Consider the following 19,004-nt stretch of genomic DNA (forward strand, 5'->3'; position numbering starts at 1 on the left):
TGTTAATATGGAATAATTCAAATGTGCTGTGAAATGGTCCTGACCATTTCAGCAATCTGATCAAGGTATTCCTGGGAAAAAGCTACATTATAATTATGGCAGAACAATAAATTACCTTGGGATGGGCCCCAAATCAGTATATGGATAAGAGCAATTGCTAGCTACTTGCTACTTCTCAAGGTAGGATGACATGAGAGAGGAAACATTCCTCCTTGTTCTCAACCCAGGGCTTTTATTTTTAAAGGGTAAGGTCTAAGTCAAAGGCTGGAAATATTTGATACCAACAAGATATCTTACCACTTGCAATATGAAATGTTTTTAGAGGACAAATGATCAAGATAGAGAACATATTGCAACTTACTTACATTGAATGTCAAGCACATACACCATTCTAATCTCCTTTTCCAAGGCTGGATGTTTCACAACACATGTTATATGCCTTCCTCTAGCAAATCTTGTGGGGACCAGTTTGTATTTACTCTCCACTGTCACAGTTTCATTGGGATATGAAGTTGAAGTGGATTCCATTTCACCAAGACTACCTTCCCAGAGAACCTCTGCAGCTGGTTTTCCAGTGGCTGCTGTGCAAATTGCGGCAAGTGTCTGATTGGCACCATCAATTAAAGCATTTGGTCCCTTTCTTAGGCTCACGACTGGTTCAACTACAGAAAAATATATAAGAAAAATTTATTGTTTGCATCCCACCCATCTGTCTGGGTTGCCCCAGCCACTCTGGGCAGCTTCCAACATAATATACAGAACCACCACCACCACCCAAGAGCACCACACATTAGAAGCATCCTGATATAGGGCTGGCTTCAAATGTCTACAGAAGGTTATATAATTATTTATCCTTTTGACATATGATGGGAGGGTGTTCCACAGGGCAGGTGTGACTACCGAGAATGCCCTCAGCCCAATTCCCTGTAACTTCACTTCTCACACCGAGGGAACCGCCAGAAGCCCCTCAGAGCTGGACCTCGGTGTCTGGGCTAAACAATGAGGGTGGAGACTCCTGCAGGTACATAGGGCCAAAGCTGCAAGGGCTTCAAAGGTCAACACCAACACCTTGTAGGCCTTTAAGAACCAGTGCTATATGGTCCTGGCGGCCACTCCCAGTCACCAGTCTAGCAGCCACATTCCAGATTAATTGTAGTTTCTGAAGTCACCTTCAAAGGTAGCCCACACAGAGCACATTGCAGTAGTCCAAGCAGGAGATAAAGAGGATATCTACCACTATGGTGAGGCACTGGGCAGACAGGTGGGGCCTCAGGTGGCACACCAGTTGGAGCTGGTGAACAGTCGTCCTGGACACAAAAATGACCTGTGGTTCCATAGACAACTGTGAGTCCAAAATGTCCCCAAGGCTGCACACCTGGTCCTTCAGAGGCAGAGTTATCCCATTCAGGACCAGGGAATTCCCCACACCTGCCTACCCTCTGCCCCCCAGAAACAGTACTTCTGTCTTGTTGGGATTCAACCTCAATCCATTAACCACAATCCATCCTCCAACCACCTCCAGATATTCAATGCAGGCATATATAAATACTGCCAATTGCCATATCAATAATCTTCCTAAATAGTTTCTGGAAGTGCTTCCAGGCTGATAGTGAATGCCTTTCACATAGCTTCTTTTTTCTATACATTGTTAGGGTAACTAGCATTACATTTATTTGAAGTTATCTGCAGTTTTATTTCGAAAGAAAAGTGCTCTAGTTGACTTATTGTGAAAATTCTTCTCAGATGTACAAATTGAATAGGGCAGGACACCACGTAGTCCATCACTGCCTACCTGAATAATTAGCCAGTAAACAACAAGTAGGTGAGCAGTGCAAACCTATTATGTACTGTTCAATAGGGCTTTCTTCTGTCAGGTAATTAGACACAGTATCATAATAGCTCAGTTCCTAATCAGATCAGTACAGCAACTTTGAATTGAATAAATGTCACATTTACAGTATAAGAAATATGAGGATATAGTACATTCCAATGGGAATATCTGAAGATAAATATTAACATTAATAAAGACAAACTGTTACTGCCCACTTAAGCAATTAAACCTATTAAACCTATTGCCAGAGTCAAGACGTGCAAAGTTCTGTTACAGTTCCATAGTTTATTCATAGCAAGTTCCACAGTTCATTCAAATAAAACCAGGGGACTCTTATACAATGCCTTGGCTATTGGCAAATTGTGTACCTAAGGGTTTAGTCTGGTCCTCCATGCTATTTCAATATCTACATGGAGCTTCTGGATTTAGAGATTTAGAACATTTTGTCAACAGTGTGCAGTTTAAGGGTACACTTATTCTTATTTTCATCAGACATTAGAAAAATTGTTGATGCCCACAATCAAGACAACAGTTCCTAGTTAGACACCCCCCCCCACACTAGGGATACAGTCTATTCTGGATTGGAAAGTAACTCCTGCCCCTGAAAATCAGTGTTGCAATTTGGGGTACTCCTGCTTCCAGCTTTGCATCTGAATGCAAATAGTGCAGATGTACTTTTACACAAGCCTATTTGAAAGAATCTTAAGAAACTTCAGTTGGTCGATAATACAGGAAGGGTATTTGTGAGTGTTCACCAAACAGCTGCACTAGTTGTTAATTTGTTACCAGGTAGCATTCAAAGTCTTGGTGCTTACCTTTAGTCCTAAACTGTGTGGGTCCAATATACTTTCCGTACTAGCCTACATTGTTCCTAAGATTTTTGTAGACAAGCCTTTCTCCTAGGCCTGCCTGTAGCAGAAGCATAATTGAGGTGAGAGAGATCGTTTTCCATAGCCATCAGACTGTGGAATATGGTAACTTACCCGATGAAATTTGTTTGCCATCCTCTGCCCCCCCCTCCCTTTGTGCTTTCTGCCAGAAAGTTAGACCTTTTCAGTTTTACCAACCACTTTATTTTTTATGCAGTAGACATCATTTTAGGAAGTTCAACCAAACACCCATTTTTAAATGGTTGATTTAAAAAAAATGCTATTTTCTTTTCTTGTAAGCCCTCCCGAGCTTCCACTGGAAGAATAGGGTATACATTTCCTAAATAAACCGATTTAAAAGTAAAGATTTGAATCAGAGAGGGTAGTTTACAGGCAGTAAGCCTTCCTTCCACCCCCATCCCCACTGCCCCCCTTAAAAAACACTTTGCCCCAGAATGCAGTGTTGTTGTTCAGGGGGCTGCAATGAAGGGGTAATTGTAAGAAAATTGGAAGAGGCAATTTGCAAATGCTAATTCTGAAACAAAGGTAGATAGTTCTACTTTTCTGCTTAGACCATGAAGTATGGTGCCATTTAAATTTGTTTTGTTATCTACATCAATAATTAAGATCATGATACAATACGCAGGATGTTCTAGAATATAAAAAAAATCCTTCAGTAGCACCTTAAAGACCAACTAAGTTTATATTTTGGTATGAGCTTTCGTGTGCATGCATCTGAAGAAGTGTGCATGCACACGAAAGCTCATACCAAAATATAAACTTAGTTGGTCTTTAAGGTGCTACTGAAGGAATTTTTTTATTTTGCTTCGACTCAGACCAACACGGCTACCTACCTGTAACTATGCCTGTTCTAGATAGTCTGTGTTTCATAAATCTACTGTATAGAAATCTAATACAAAGCAGTGATTGTGGGTACATGCCCCCCTCTCTATCATGCATACAGCTCACAAACAGGCTAGCCACACAGGCACAGAAACAGACACACCCCATAATAATAATAATAATAATAATAATAATAATAATAATAATAATAATAATTTATTATTTATACCCTGCCCATCTGGCTGGGCTTCCCCTGCCACTCTGGACAGCTTCCAACAAACATTAAAATACATCAAATATCACAGATTAAAAACTTCCCTAAACAGGGAATTTAGTATTTTCTAAATGTCACGTAGTTGTCTATCTCTCTGACCTCTGATGGGAGGGTGTTCCACAGGGCGGGTGCCACTACAGAGAAGGCCCTCTGCCTGGTTCCCTGTAGCTTTGCTTCTCGCAGTGAGGGAACCGCCAGAAGGCCCTCGGCGCTGGACCTCAGTGTCCGGGCAGAACAATGGGGGTGGAGACGCCCACACAGAGCACATTGCAGTAGTCCAAGCAGGAGATAAAGAGGATATCTACCACTATGGTGAGGCACTGGGCAGACAGGTGGGGCCTCAGGTGGCACACCAGTTGGAGCTGGTGAACAGTCGTCCTGGACACAAAAATGACCTGTGGTTCCATAGACAACTGTGAGTCCAAAATGTCCCCAAGGCTGCACACCTGGTCCTTCAGAGGCAGAGTTATCCCATTCAGGACCAGGGAATTCCTCACACCTGCCTACCCTCTGCCCCCCAGAAACAGTACTTCAGGTTCTAATGATCAACCCAACAACCAGGGAGGGAATCAGAGCAGTGCACCCTCCCTGTGTTCCCTGAAGTTTTTCTTTCTGCTACTGTCAATATTAGTGGGGGTGGAACAGATTAACGCATAGTTTAACCCACCCCCTGTATGTTAATATTTGACTTCCAGTGAATTACCACTGCAAAGATTAAATATGATTTCTAACGTTTATTGTTGCAGAGAAAGCTTTTCTGCTTTGGTTTTGAATTTTGGATTAACCACAGTATAGGGCTATGTCCACACTGTAGGTAAGCAGCTTCATAACCCATGATTTAAGACGAACCTCAATTTGTCAGATGTGTAGGCCTACAACGTAAATTGGGGTTAATCAAGAACAGAAAATGAAGCTTAACTCTTTGCAGCTGCATGAGAAGACTGCGGAAAGAAGAGTGAAAACCACAAGTTGCCGAGGTTTGTTCAAATCACAATAAATTTCACCCAATACATGTTTCATGAGAGCTTGTATGCAATGCCTTATATATTATGCTCTATCGAAAACTAATCATTTTCTCCCCTTTTTGTTCTAAATAAGTTAATCTGAACATTATGGTACACATAATGTTGATAAGTTCTGTGTGATAAGAGAACCTAGGAAAGATAAAATTAGGAACATTAGATTCAGAACTGATACAGGATTTTTAAAAAAGGACTTTAAGTTGGATACTGAATAAAGAAGCACATGAAGTTGGATTTTGAGAAAGACAAACAAGGTTCAAAGTATATAACCTATTTTCAATATTAATAAATCAACTGACTAAACCTGAAGGATTACTGGGGGAGAAGATGTGAAAACTTTTAAATAACTTTGGTCAACTTAGTAATGGAAACTAAGTGAAAATGTATTTAGTCAATGTCTTTCCAAAATGAATGATGGTGTGAGTAAAGGGCTTAAAAAGAGATGGGCCATGTATTACTTATTTTCAGTGACTGGAAAAATGACAGAGTAGATCATTGACAGATAGACTCTGCTTCGTGTACGGGGTGCAGCACTTCTTTGAAATGTTCCAAGAGGTCATATCAAGCAAGAAGAGGCAGAAAATGGTCCATAGCAGCTATTTTCTTTAGAAACCACTATTAAAATTCACAACCTCATCCTGATATTATTTCCTCCTTGAGTAAAGTAAGAATGTCTAAATGAAGTACTTATTTGCAATGCACCTTGGGATGACTAGATATTAACCCTTAAACAGATTTACATGCAAATAGGACTACAGTCTGCCCTGCCAAGTCTTAACTTGGAGACTGTCTCATGTGCTTCTTCACTGGTATAAGGGGTTTAGAGGCTAATATTTTACAGATAAATCCAGGCCCGGGGGGGGGGGGGTCAGACATAACTCTTGAAGTCAATATGCTTGTGAAGGGTTGCAGCCAAGTTATATGAAATAATAATCATCACTATCTAATACTTGTAAGAAACTGCCCTTGGGTGTGATGCATTATTACAGAAACATACCACATCAAGGAGGTATAAACTTTTAAAAGCTTGTCCCTTCCTTATTCCACAAAGATGGTGGGTATGGGTATAGGGTGTGGGAATTAGCACTTGGGAATAGGACCAGTGAAAGGAACAGGATGGAGAATTTCCAGTATTTAAATTGTACTGACCATTATTTTTCTTCTATGAAAATGCCTTCATTAATAGGATCAGAATTAAAGGCAGGGTATTTTATTACAATCTAAAGGAAAGCCTGTAAAAAACAGAATCCGAGATCCAAATTACGGTACTATACATCTGAAGCTGCATAGAATGCGAACCTTGTTAACACTTGCTGCAGACTTCTCCTAGAAGATCACTGTTTTATCTAAGCTGTCTGTAGTTACTTCATTTCACCCCTATTTTGTAAGTTGCCTTCTAAATTCTAATCTTATAACAAAGAATATCCCAAATCACAACTTCATCCAGCTTGCTTTAGCTTACCAGAAATAATTATTTAAATTTCAACATTTGCAAACAAAGGGGTTAAACACAAATAAATAATCTTCCCACATTTGCAAAATACTAAAGATAAAATTTAAAATAGTATTGATAGAAACCATGCAGGTTCTGCCTATTCACACTGCAGAGCAAGTCTTAATGTTTTCCAAACACACCAACAACTGTTGATGTCGTAGTCACCAAGGAAAGTTCCTGTGGCAGCAGCAGTGCACTCAATAGGAACATATTCTATGTTCTGGGTCATTTTAGAAATGTTTTGTCCTCTGATCAATACAAGAACCTACTGGTGGAGACAGGCATCAAACAGCAAACCATGCATCACAAATGTTACCACAACAGTGCTAAGAGGGTATACAGCATTATGTAGAATGATGTGGCTATTTTGTGAAGGCCACATTTATTGCCAATAATTAAGCTTTCTAAAAGAGAGAAAAATATTTGTTGCAGTGCACAAAGGTAAAAAAGGAATCATAGGACGAGGATGCTTCGCTTTGATTAAGAGCAAGCGCCTTCTCAAGGAGAAGCATATTTTACCAGAACAAATTACAACAACTGCTGGAACCAATTCCATATATTTTATAACATTCTGTAAACAAATATAATAAATATTGTTAAGGACTTAAAAAACAAACAAGAACACACTTCTAGCTTAGCCACCAGCAACCTAGTCAAGAGCCTGTGCAGCTTGGGCCCAGGCTACCTGAAAAACCTCCTTATATGAAACTGCCTATGTACTAAAATCCTCAGGTGATACCTTCCTCTGGGCTCCATCAACATTAGAAGAATTGGTACTGGTGGTACATGAGACAGACTTTTCTGTGGCTGCTCCATCTTTGCTATCCTTCATCAGCAGGATAAGTCCTTCCTACTAAAACAGGCCTTTGAAAACTTAAGGCACAAATGATACTAATAAATAGTCTACTGTCAGGAAAAAATGTATTTTAATTCCTGGTTCTAAATGTGTTCTGATGTATCTTAATGTATCTTCGTTTTTAACTAGTTTGTTTTACCGTATTTTTCGCTCCATAAGACACACTTTCTCCCTCCTAAGAAGGAAGGGGAAATCTCCGAGCGTCTTAAGGTGCGAAGGCTCCCCCCGCGCGAGCACACTCCGCAATCTGCCTTGCATGCAGAAGATCCCAGGTTCAATCCCCAGCATCTCCAGGTAGAGCTAGGAAAGGCTCCTGCTTGAAACCTTGAGGCGCTGCCACCAGTCAGTGAAGACAATACTAAGCTAAACAGAAGAATAGTTTGACATGGTATAAAGCAGCTTCTTATGTTCCTAAGCTACAATACTAATTGCTGTGACTTTGCACACTCCAAGAATTTTGTAATACACTCCAACTGAACGTTCCATTTCCAGACAATAGCATTCAAACCTAATTCAAGGGAATACCTAGCTAACTAAAATTATTCCAGACAAATACTTCAGAGAATAAAATATATTTTCTCCATTCATTGAAGAAGCTACAAGGTCACGTTCCCCCCTAGTGAGCATGTGTGAAAATATCACCAAGTACAGTAATGGCAACTCATCAGCTCAGTAGACAATTTGTTACTAAGGGGCTAGAAGTATTTATATATTTTAAAAATGTCTAAACAGCCCTTCATCCTGAGGTATTCCAAGTCAGTGAGCTAAACTATAATACAGTAAAATAGAATTAAAAATATAAACTAAGAGGCAATGATTATAAACAAACAAACAAAAATCAGTCAGAGGCCATGAAAGCAGTTTAAAATGAATGAGCAAAACCCATCAGATTTGACTTAAAAGTGTTTTGAGATAACTAGTATGCATGGAAGCAGCAAATATACATGAAAACAGTACATATACTTATTGGTCCACAGCACCCATGCAATGCCCTCTTCTGCAGCTCTCCACTGTAGGGGAAGACAGGAATGGTAACCAAATGGTCTTTCAGCAAACCTCATTGGCCATTACCATTTTCATAATGCCAAACCAGTTTATCTAGATATAGTTAAGTATATATTATACTGTCTTTTTCCCCAAGAATGATTCCAATGTGGCTTACAAGCAGCATAAACTTCAATAGAAGAAAAAATCTACCTTAACTGAAACACAATGAGGTATGAAATAGTCAAAAGACTAGGAAGATAAACCTTTTTCCAGTTTGAATCTCCACTGCGCTAAACAAAGCAAGGACTCTAAACAAAATCTCTAAACAAAGCAAGGACTTTCAAGATGTACTGAAACAAAAGTGACAATTCTTGTGCTGAAACACATATTGCAAACTCCAGTTTTAATACTGATCTTCCAACATGTAGGTAGAATGCCTACAAAATAAAAAATAAGCATACCCAATACAGTTACAGTTGTTGATGACTGGGAACTTCCTAGAGGAAACGTAGCTGCTTTGCATACATATTCTCCAGAATCAGAGAAGGTAATATTTGTTAGGATGATTGATGCATCTGTAAGTGAGGCATTCTTAAGAAATACTCTTCCTTGATATTCTCCTTGAACGGAAAATCCATAATCAGGATGATGTACAGCAATTGTCTGTGGAGTCTTTCCATGCATCTTCTCCCATGTAATTTGTGTTAATGTTTCATTTATATCAATTATGCATTTCAGTGTAACGCTCTTCCCCCATACTGCTCTCACACGTGGATCAACTTTGGGTCCAGTTAAGGCACCTGAAGGTGGAAAAAAAGTAGAAAGAGAACAAAATATGAGTCATTCTGCATCACACATTATTCCTGTGTGAAAATTTGTTCTGTTATCATTGAGTCCAGATGTATTTTACCATTGTGAAAGTTTAGCTACTATTAATTGCAATTTCTCACAACAGAATTACTACCTTTATTTATCTGGAATTTTAGCAATGATTTTCTTTATATATTACAATAAAAAGTTTAGTACAGATGACAGAAATGTGAACATTACCATACTTTCCTGGGATACTGTTACCTACACACATTTGCAGACTACTTCTCTGTGTTCAGGGAAGATCTGCTCTGCTCGTGCAACAGACATTGGCTTGCACAATGGATTTTCTCCCTCTCTGTTGCAATGCACTCCTCCCCTGGGCACCCTTCCCCATTGTTTGTTTCTTGGTTTGCACATAATGCTGATCTGTGATTCTTTGAAACCAGAAGTAAATTTGGCAAAAGTACTAATCCCCACCAAGTGGCAGGAGAATGGTAGTTGCTGAGGCTCATCCACATGCCACTAAAACATGGCTTAAATGATAGCAATGGGCACAATACAGCTTTTAATCCATGTTTTCTGCCTGCATAAAAGGTGCTTTGAATGAGACAGATGTTGAGATTATGATGACATTATTAGCAGCGGCAAAGCTAGAAATAGCAATTACCAGTAACTGGAAATCTCTGGTTATACCAGATCTAATGCAATGGTGTACAAAAATATGGAATATATCTTTTCTAACAAAATTTACATACTCTGGAACACATGGAGAAATTTGAGCTGATTATGAATCCCATCTTTTCATAAATCTAGTAACTACTAGAACGCAAAATTTGAAGACATTAGATCTAATCTGAAATGATTTTAAGTGCCAGTACTGTTTTTATTCCCTTACATAACTACTGATATGGAACTATTTAATGACTATGTACACAGTAGAGTTGTCATTTCTTATCACACATACACATGTGCACATAAAGCCCCACTGGAAGATTTGTAGTGCCTTATCACAATTCTAGATTTATTTGAAGTCAGGGTGAGAAAGCAGATTGCAGAATACCATTGTCTACACCATGGGCACGAAAAGGGAGGAAAGCGGTCAAATAAAGAGCAAAGGTTTGAATAAAGCAGGGATGTTATATTAATAGATACCAGAAAGTTTACATCTTCTTGCACCACTTGGTAAGACAGGACACTAAATAAACTTTTCCACTGAAACTGAAGGTAAGAGAATTTTATATGATCATGCCAACTGCCATCCCAAGTAGTTCTTAAAAGCAAAATGCATTCATGCTTAACAGCATTTAATTCAAAAAAATTCACTATTCTGTAAAGTTTCTTAAAGATAATGTTCACAATCCACAAGCCTTATTTTGAACAAGAGCCTTTAAGTTCATTTCAATGGAAGCAACATTTTGTGATCTGAAATAAGAAATCATTTACATGACTGTGGTTGGAAACACTTTAGAATTGAGAGAACTAAGTTTAAAATATAAAGCTGAGTAACACTGACTTCATCTACCAGAGAACTGAATGCTGGAAAATCACCATAGCAACTGAAAACCTGTTCTGGCAACTAAGAAATGACTATCAGCTTGCTAGAATCATTGCATATATACAGGGAGCATCATTACTACACAGTGGATGGACCCTATTCTAGTTTATTAGGTCAACTGGCAGAATAGTTTGTCTTCAGGCATCCTTGAAAGGAATCCTTCAATCTAAATCTGAAAGAAGCAGTGGTTAGACTATTATTTAAAACAATAAGATCCCATATGGGATCTAAGTTTGTCACACAAGTAATGGTGACCCTGTTGCACAAGTTTCTAAATGCAGAGACCAATTATCTTCTTCCGATGTGCCTTCCAGCCAGGTACTGGAGTTCTTATCCTTGTTGTTGACCTACATACATAGCTCAGCAACTTTGGCAAAAACTTAAAAAAAAGAAAAGAAAGCTCAACAAGTTTTGAAATTTGGCAGCCCTAATTAAACTAATGGAAGAGGTCAGTATGACCATGACACATCTTGCTCACTCTTTTATAGTCTTCCTGGAAGTTCTAAAGTTGTGAAGAAAAAAATATGGGCCAAAGCAACAGATTCATGCAAGACAGATGTTATGTTAGTTATGATAACCTGACTGATGTTTGGGTATCAAACAGACTTGAGATTGAGTAACACTCTCTTGTTGGGATTGAGTTGTACTCCATGTGAAGGAACAGGTTCACAATTCAAGCTTTACTTCAATTCATTTATATACCACATTTCTTCCAAGGAGCTCCTCACAAAAACCCTGTGAGGTAGGTTAGACTAAGAGGCTGTGTCTGCCCCAAGGTCACCTAGTGAGCTTCATGGCTGGATGGGGATGCAAACATCTGAGTCAGTGTGCAGTAGTAGTTTTGGTAAGGAAGAAGGCCAATGCAGAATAATTATTATATAGCCACTCTCAATCCTGCCAACCTAGCAGTTCGAAAGCACGTCAAAATGCAAGTAGATAAATAGGAACCGCTACAGCGGGAAGGTAAACGGCGTTTCCATGTGCTGCTCTGGTTTGCCAGAAGCGGCTTTGTCATGCTGGCCACATGACCTGGAAGCTATACGCCGGCTCCCTCGGCCAATAATGCAAGATGAGCGCGCAACCCCAGAGTCGGTCACGACTGGACCTAATGGTCAGGGGTCCCTTTACCTTTACCTAGCCACTCTCAAAGTGCAAGCCCAAATCCCTTAACCATCAAGTTAGCTGTTTTTATTTAACTATTTGCCTTCCAGCATTTTAACAAACCCCCAACTCTCTAAACCAGATTGCCTAGACAGGATTGCCCTCTTGTGGTCACAGTTATCTCCTGTCATCTCCTAATACTCTTCCCCACAGGCTCTTTCTTGGAGTGTTCAAATTTGAACTCTCCTTGCCTTTGGGGAAGGAGAAGAGGGGAAACCCCAATTATCTCATTCTTTTCCAACTTAAAGTAGCCTCCCACAACAGTTACCTCCCTTGCTTTCATCACCACTAGAAGCTGTGTAAGGTTATCAGTTTGATGGCTGCTAACTTTGCCACATCATTTCAAGCCCTGCCATATTTTCAGCTGGCCAAGGGAAAACTATCTACCACATCCTGCCAAATTCAATTTCAGTGAACAAACTGAAATTTAATCCAGAGAACTGCTGCTGGAAGTTCTGCTAGCCTGCATAGAGCTGTGCATCCTGTCTCAGATTAGGTTGTGACCCCCCTGAAATATTAAGTATGCCATGTACTGGATCTAGAAGCACCTGTCTTTGCTCCTGGATGCACAGGTGGTGCTGGCGTCCAGTAGCATCTTTTACAATCTATGGTTCTGTCTAGAAGAGGCAGATTTGGCCTGTGCACCAGCTATACCCAGACCAAACTATTACAGCTCTTCTCTCACAAGGTGCAAAATAGAGGGAGATGGTCAGACCATAGCTGTCAAGTTCTCCCTTTTTTTAAGGGAAATTATGCTGAATAGGCTTCCTCGCGAGAAAAGCAAAAACTTGACAGCTATGGGTCAGACCATAGCGCACCAATCCTACAGCTGTTATATTGGTTGCTTATTTGTTTCCATAATCAATTTAAAGTGAAGATATTAAACTCTGACACAGTTAAATATCTTCACACGCCCATATGAGCCTGCCTAACGTTAGTATCTCTACTGTAGGCTGTACTCTCTGGATTGCCTTTTGTATATACAGTGGAACCTCGGTTTATGAACACCGCGGACCCATCTGGAACGGATTAATTCATTTTCCATTACTTTCAATGGGACAGTTCGCTTCAGTTTATGAACACTTCAGTTTATGAACAGACTTCCGGAACCAATTACACCCATGCTTCAGTTTATGAATGCTTCAGTTTAAGTACTCCGCGGACCCATCTGGAACGGATTAATCCACTTTCCATTACTTTCAATGGGAAAGTTCGCTTCAGTTTATGAACGCTTCAGTTTAAGTACCCCGCGGACCGTCTGGAACAGATTAATCCACTTTCCATTACTTTCAATGGGAAAGTTCGCTTCAGTTTATGAACGCTTCAGTTTATGAACAGACTTCCGGAACCAATTGTGTTCATAAACCGAGGTACCACTGTATTCAATGTGGGGGAGTGCAAGAACAGGGCTTTCTTGGTGGTGGCATGGAAATGGTGAAATTCTCACCCAATGTATTACAGAACAGCCTCCCTTTCTAATTGGAGAAAGATGCTGAAACCTTTTAAAAAATTTATAGAAAGTAGTTTATAATTGTTACTTTAATGGTACTACCTGTTTCATTCTGATATTAATGCTAAATTTGTATACATATATTATATATGCATGCCTTATAATGTTAGCATACATATTTCATTCTAGCAAACTGTTTTATTATATCCTGCTTTTAAAATAAATCATTAATCATTTAAATAAAATAAGCACCAAAATTATTATCCTGCAGCAGCTTTGGTTGACAGCCAAAAACACCAGATATATCTTTGTATTTTAATAATGTATATATCCTACGTTATCAGGAATAAAAATCAAAGCCACTCACAAAATCAAACCAATAAAGTACAAAGCTGGAAAACCATATCAGATAATCAGGCCACAACAAGCAGCAGCTTACTGAAAGGAGGTTTACAGCCAGTAGTACAGAAACAGGACCCAGCAAATCTCTGGTGTGGGCATTCTACATGGTAGCCCTTATCAAAGATCTTGCTCCAAGTAGATGCCTACCGGACTTTATTTGGCAATGGCATCTGGCACAAAGGTCCAGGTGTTGAACAGAGTGATGGCACATAAAGAAAGTGGTCCTTAAGACACCCTGTCACAATGCCATGTTGGGCTTTAAAGTTTAAAACCAGCACCTTAAGCCTAGAAACAAAGAAAACTAGCACAGATAATACAAGATTCCAACCATATGTTCTAATCACACGACCCAGGCTAGGCACTAGCATTTTGTATCACGTCTATGTTTTTATCACACATTTCCGCAGTAATCTGTAGGTTACCAGGGCACGATTGATGGGTGAGGTTCAACATAGCCAGGAAGTATCGCAGCTGAAGCTAGTAAAAGGCACTCCTATGTCCTGATGTCACCTGAGCCTCCAGGACAAATATGCTGGTCAAGGAACAGCCCAAACTATGAACCCAATTCTCAAGGGGGAGTGTAACCATGTCCAGAACAATCTGTATCACCTAAATCCAGATTTAGAAAAATCTCCCACTCAACAGTAGTTTCATCTTGTCTGGATTAAGTTTCAATTTTTTTACACCAGTGGCAGAGCTGCAGTCCCCCAGCATCACCTTCTGCAACAATCCCTCCATAAATTAGTGGAACCATGTATAGAAAAAGTCCCCTCCTACACAAATCCTATGAGGTGCCATCAACTGTCACAGAGCTCCAGGAAAATCAACAAGTTTACATTCTCATTTCTCATATCCCAGCACAAGCAGTCCACTAGGGCAACCAAGGTATGTTCCATTTCAACACTGGGCCAAAATTTTGACTGGAAGGAATCAGTATCATTCAAAAATACCTGGAGCTACTGAAGAGTCCTTAGGGTAATTTGTGTTGATAAATATATGTAAATATATTGTAAATATTTCATGTTTACTTATATAGCTGAACTTGAAGACCTCATTACATTAGTGCTTTTGTTGAAGATTTAAAAATCTTCATATCAAGAACTGTAAGTGGTAAGCCAACTCCTCAGCTTTCAATTTTGGAAAAAGCTGTGATAACTACCGGTAGTAATACTATCAAGAATGAGAAATGGGGATGCAGGTGATTGTATAAAACACACACACACACACACACACACACACACACACAAATGATCTGTGTCTTAGTTGACCACAATCTAACATGAGTCAACAGTGTGGTGCAGCAGCAGAAAAGTCAATGCTATTCTATGCTGCACTAACAGAAGTATACTGTCCAGATCAATGGAAGTCATAGTATTGCTCTTATTTTGCCTTGGTCAGACCACATCTAGAGTACTGTGTCCAGTTCTTGGTGCCACAATTTAAGAAGGATATTGACTGTCAAGCTGAAACGTGTACAGAGAAGGGTGATCAAGAGTCCGAAAACCAAGCCTTATGAGGAACCATCAAGGGAGTTGGGTATGTTTAGCCTGGAAAGAAGAGACCGAGAGGAGATAGGATAGCCATCTTCCAATAGCTAAAGGGCTGTCACATGGAGGATGGAGCAAGCTTGTTTTATCCTGTTCCACAGGGTAGGACCCAAACCAATGGCTTCAAGTTACAAGAAAGTAGATTCCGACTAAACATCAGGAAGGACTTCCTAACAATAACAGCTGTTCCAACAGTGGAACGGACTCCCTCAGAAAGTGGAGGACTCTCCTTCCTTGGAAGTTTTTAAACAGAGGTTGGATGGTCATCTGTCACAGTTGCTTTAGTTGTGATTCCTGCATTGCTAGGGGTTGGACTGCTAACTTTGCCACATCTAGTCCCTTCCAACTCTATAAGTTAAAAAAGATCAAATCAACTGAAACCTGCTGTCTTTAATAGAATTTTCACCGAGATATCATGCAGAAATGGTGGTGTATCATAACACTGAAGGAGGTGAATATAATTGTTTACAACCATATCTAGCACCAGGAAATGTTTAGAGCCAAACATTAAACAACCGCTTTGAAAGCAGCCAGGAGGAATTTAGGGACAAAGTGTGGATCTTCTAGGAGCAAATTATCTCAAATGGGTATTAAGCACCTCACCTGCAAATAAAATATAGCTTTAAAAATTATGTATTAAACTAGCATTGAAAATATAGTAGTCAGAGGTCTACAGGATTTCTGGCTTTTTCACAATCTAAGGTAGACATGAAGTGATGTATACACATGGATGAAATGCATCACTTTTCTGGTAAATCCACAAGCATCTGTTGCACCACCCTACAATTATCTTCAGGTGTATTACCAGAGTCTGGAGGACTCAGATAAGGGCTGTGGCTGTGTAATGAGGACTGAAGCACTCAGCTGATTTGACTCTCCTTGTGGAGTCCTCCACAGGGGTTGGACTACATGACCCCCCTGCTCCCTTCCAACTCTAGATTCTACAAACAGTCCCTGAAATGAGCTGTTCCAAGATAAGCTATCCCCACATATTCGCATTTGCTTCAGCACCTGCTGCTCAACATCCAACTGGCTACTGGCCAATTCTGACAAAGCACACCAGTTGTTTTTGAAGTCAGGGGCTTCCCTAAGACGGGATGGGGGGGGGAGAACGAGACCTGGAGGGGGTGCATTTAAAAGGGCGGCGGCCAGCTACATCATGGCATCGGCCTGTCCTCCCCACAAATCACGGCTGCCCCGTCATCAGCCGAGACAGAACGGAGACAAGCGAGAGCAGCTTCTAGCCAGCGCAGCTCCCAGAATGCCGGACGTAACGGTCTCGGCGGCGGCTCCAAGTGACAAGTGGAATCCCAACAGCTCCAACTCCCAGCAACAGCGCCGACAACAAAACACAAGAAGGCGGCGGGACACACACGCTCACTCTCTCCGCCTGCACGCCGACGCCGGGCAGAGGAGCGCTCCCGGAATAGCAGATGCGCGGTGTTGGCAACGCACAAATACACACAAACTATTAAAAAGAAAAGAGCAGCGGACCTTCGAGGCTCCCGCCTACCAGAGACTAGTCGGGGAAGCGGGGGGAACCTCCCGCCACTGTAACGGAGGGCGATGTTGATCATGCTGGCGCAGCCACGGGCTCGGAAAGCGCTGCCGCTCTCTGTGTGTGTGCCTTTTAACGAGCGCCTTAGGACGCACGAGAAAACGAATATATATCTCGGCAGAGGAACATGAGCTGCAGACAAGACACACCCTCGCACACATCCCTTGCTCTTCGACGCCCCACAACTCTTTTTCTCTTGCCCGGCTTCGTCCCCCCCCTTCACAAGAAGCCCCCCTCGAGCGCCACACCCAGAAGCCGCCGTCGTCGCCCCCCCCCCACACCGAACAAGCTCACCCTCCAGGCCTCCCCCCGCGAAATGTTGAAAAAGGGGTGGGGGCGGGAAGGACCCACGAGGTGGGTTCCTCCGTTTCCCCTCATGCAACGGGGGAAGAGAGAACACGCGAAGCACTAACCCCCCCCCCCCCCGCGCGCCTCCGGCTTGGCCCACCTCGCCTCCACCGGACACGAAACTTCTCCCGACTAGCGGCTGAGGGAAAAGTTTCCCCGAAGTCCCGCCCGCCACTTCTCCCTCCCTCGCTCGCTCTTTCTCAACCTCCGTCCCTCCCACAGCGGCGGCCCCTTCGCGCCCCGCGCTAGGACGACGGAGAGGGTGGAGGGGGAGAGGAAACTGGTTTGGTCCGGAGAGGAGCCGCCGCCGCCCCCTTCGCGGGAAAAAAAGAGAAAAGTTTCTGCAGCGACTCACCGCAACAGACGCGGGAGAGGAGCAAGCCCAGCGAGAGCAAGCCGGGCAGGGCGGGCGCAGCCGGGCGGCGGCGGCAACAGCGCCGAGACGGAGGGGAAGAGGACGGGCAGCGGCGGCCGGGAGGAGCCGGCGGAGCGTCCGCCGCCACAATGGACCCGGCCATGCTGGGTGCTCCGTTCTCAGTAGCAGCAGCAGCAGCAGCAACCGCCGCCGCTACGGCACGGCAGCGCAGCCTCCTCCTCCGCCTCCTTCCCTTCGCAGCGCCGGGTCCGTGTGTCGCTGCGCGGGGAGGCGTCGCGCCCGCCGCCCCTCCTCCTCCTCCCACCGAAGGAACGGGACGGACCATCCAGACCGCGAGGGGAGGGGCGTTGAGAGGGAGCGTTCCCCTCTCCTTTGTGCCGGACGGAAGCTTCTCTTTCCCTGAAGGCCTTTTCCTGACCGAACGTTCCCGGTCTGAGCGACTCGACGCTTCCGACGAGGAAGCTGGGCACCTGGGAGCGGAGGGTATGTCACAATAGCTTTCTCCCCCTCCCTTTGAGAGTTAGTGGTACGTGCCGCTCCTCCCCCTCCCCTTCCCCACTTGCAAGAGAGGAGGGGGTTTTTTAGAGGGGGGAGGAGAGAGATAATCAGTGCTTCTCACTCTCTGTTTTTTATATTTTCATTTCTATTTTTTTTTCCACCCACCCACCCTCCTTTCCTCTGTAGCATTTCTTTTTTTCTTTCTTTGCTTCTAACCATGACTGAGTTTCCTTTTCCTCTCCATGATTTCCCCTTCTCTACCTTCCTTTGCCTCGTCTGCCAGTTTTACTCCGGGTGGTTATTAAGTCCTTCGTGCCTGGTGAAAAATACAGGCTTGCTGGTTTTCTGGCCGCAAACCGTTGCCAGCCCCGCTCTTTCTCCTTCTACGCTAGGACCCTCCGAGAATCCTCCTCCGACCAGCTGGAAGAAGCACCAGGAGCACAGCAAGAGACAGAAAGGCGACAGGGTTGTTTTGCAAACGACCGTCCGTCAGCAAGCAAATACCCGACACTCTTCTTCATCTTCCTCCTCCTCATCATCTTCTTCCAGCCGTGGCATGGCTCCAAATAATCACCTGAGTTCAGGAGCGCTTAACGACGAAGCAGGAGACTGTTAACACCAGTAGGTTCACCTTCTGGTCCTCCCTCGTCCCCCACCCCCTTTGCCGCTTGGAAATCGTTGCTCTTAAAAAAAAAAAAAGCAACCACGAAAGGAAAAAGTAGTTTGGAATTAGAGTTTTCGGACGTGAATGGAAAAGGACATGTGACCCGGAATGAAGGAGGAAAGGTTGCAGGCTACCTGACAAAGTTAGATGAGGCAACCAGTTACTGGAAAATTAAATGCTTGTTTATCAGCAGATTTAATTGCTGGTAAAAGATACGGGCTTGACAATTGCAGCAGTTGCACCTTTCTGCATCCGTTCAAAGGGCGCGGGGAGATGGGGGTTAATGGAGGTAGTGACAGTGCAAGCTTTCCTTTACTTCCCTGTCCATCTATTGCAGCCTGTTTCTGAAAGTGACAGAAGGTAGCTCTCTCCTCCTGTAACCTGCATCCCAACTACTACTGCCCATTTCTGTGGTCATTTCTAGGATGTGGGCATTTGCCCTCTGCCAATAAGAC

General features: G+C 42.5%; 1 protein-coding gene across 2 annotated transcripts in view; it reads right to left on the bottom strand.

The window, feature by feature from the left end:
* The window catches only part of NECTIN3 (nectin cell adhesion molecule 3), a 42,534-nt gene extending 25,005 nt beyond the window's left edge, over positions 1–17,529 (bottom strand). For both annotated transcript variants that reach the window (XM_035115064.2, XM_035115063.2), the window contains exons 1-3: positions 17,367–17,529; positions 8,639–8,977; positions 366–662 (exon numbers count right to left, since the gene is read on the bottom strand). In XM_035115064.2, the coding sequence (XP_034970955.1) occupies positions 366–662; positions 8,639–8,977; positions 17,367–17,529 (799 nt within the window). The remainder of the gene's footprint in view (positions 1–365; positions 663–8,638; positions 8,978–17,366) is intronic.
* Between the last annotated feature and the right edge of the window lie 1,475 nt (positions 17,530–19,004).

Source organism: Zootoca vivipara, chromosome 4 (assembly GCF_963506605.1).
Source record: "Zootoca vivipara chromosome 4, rZooViv1.1, whole genome shotgun sequence".
Taxonomy (NCBI): Eukaryota; Metazoa; Chordata; class Lepidosauria; order Squamata; family Lacertidae; genus Zootoca; species Zootoca vivipara.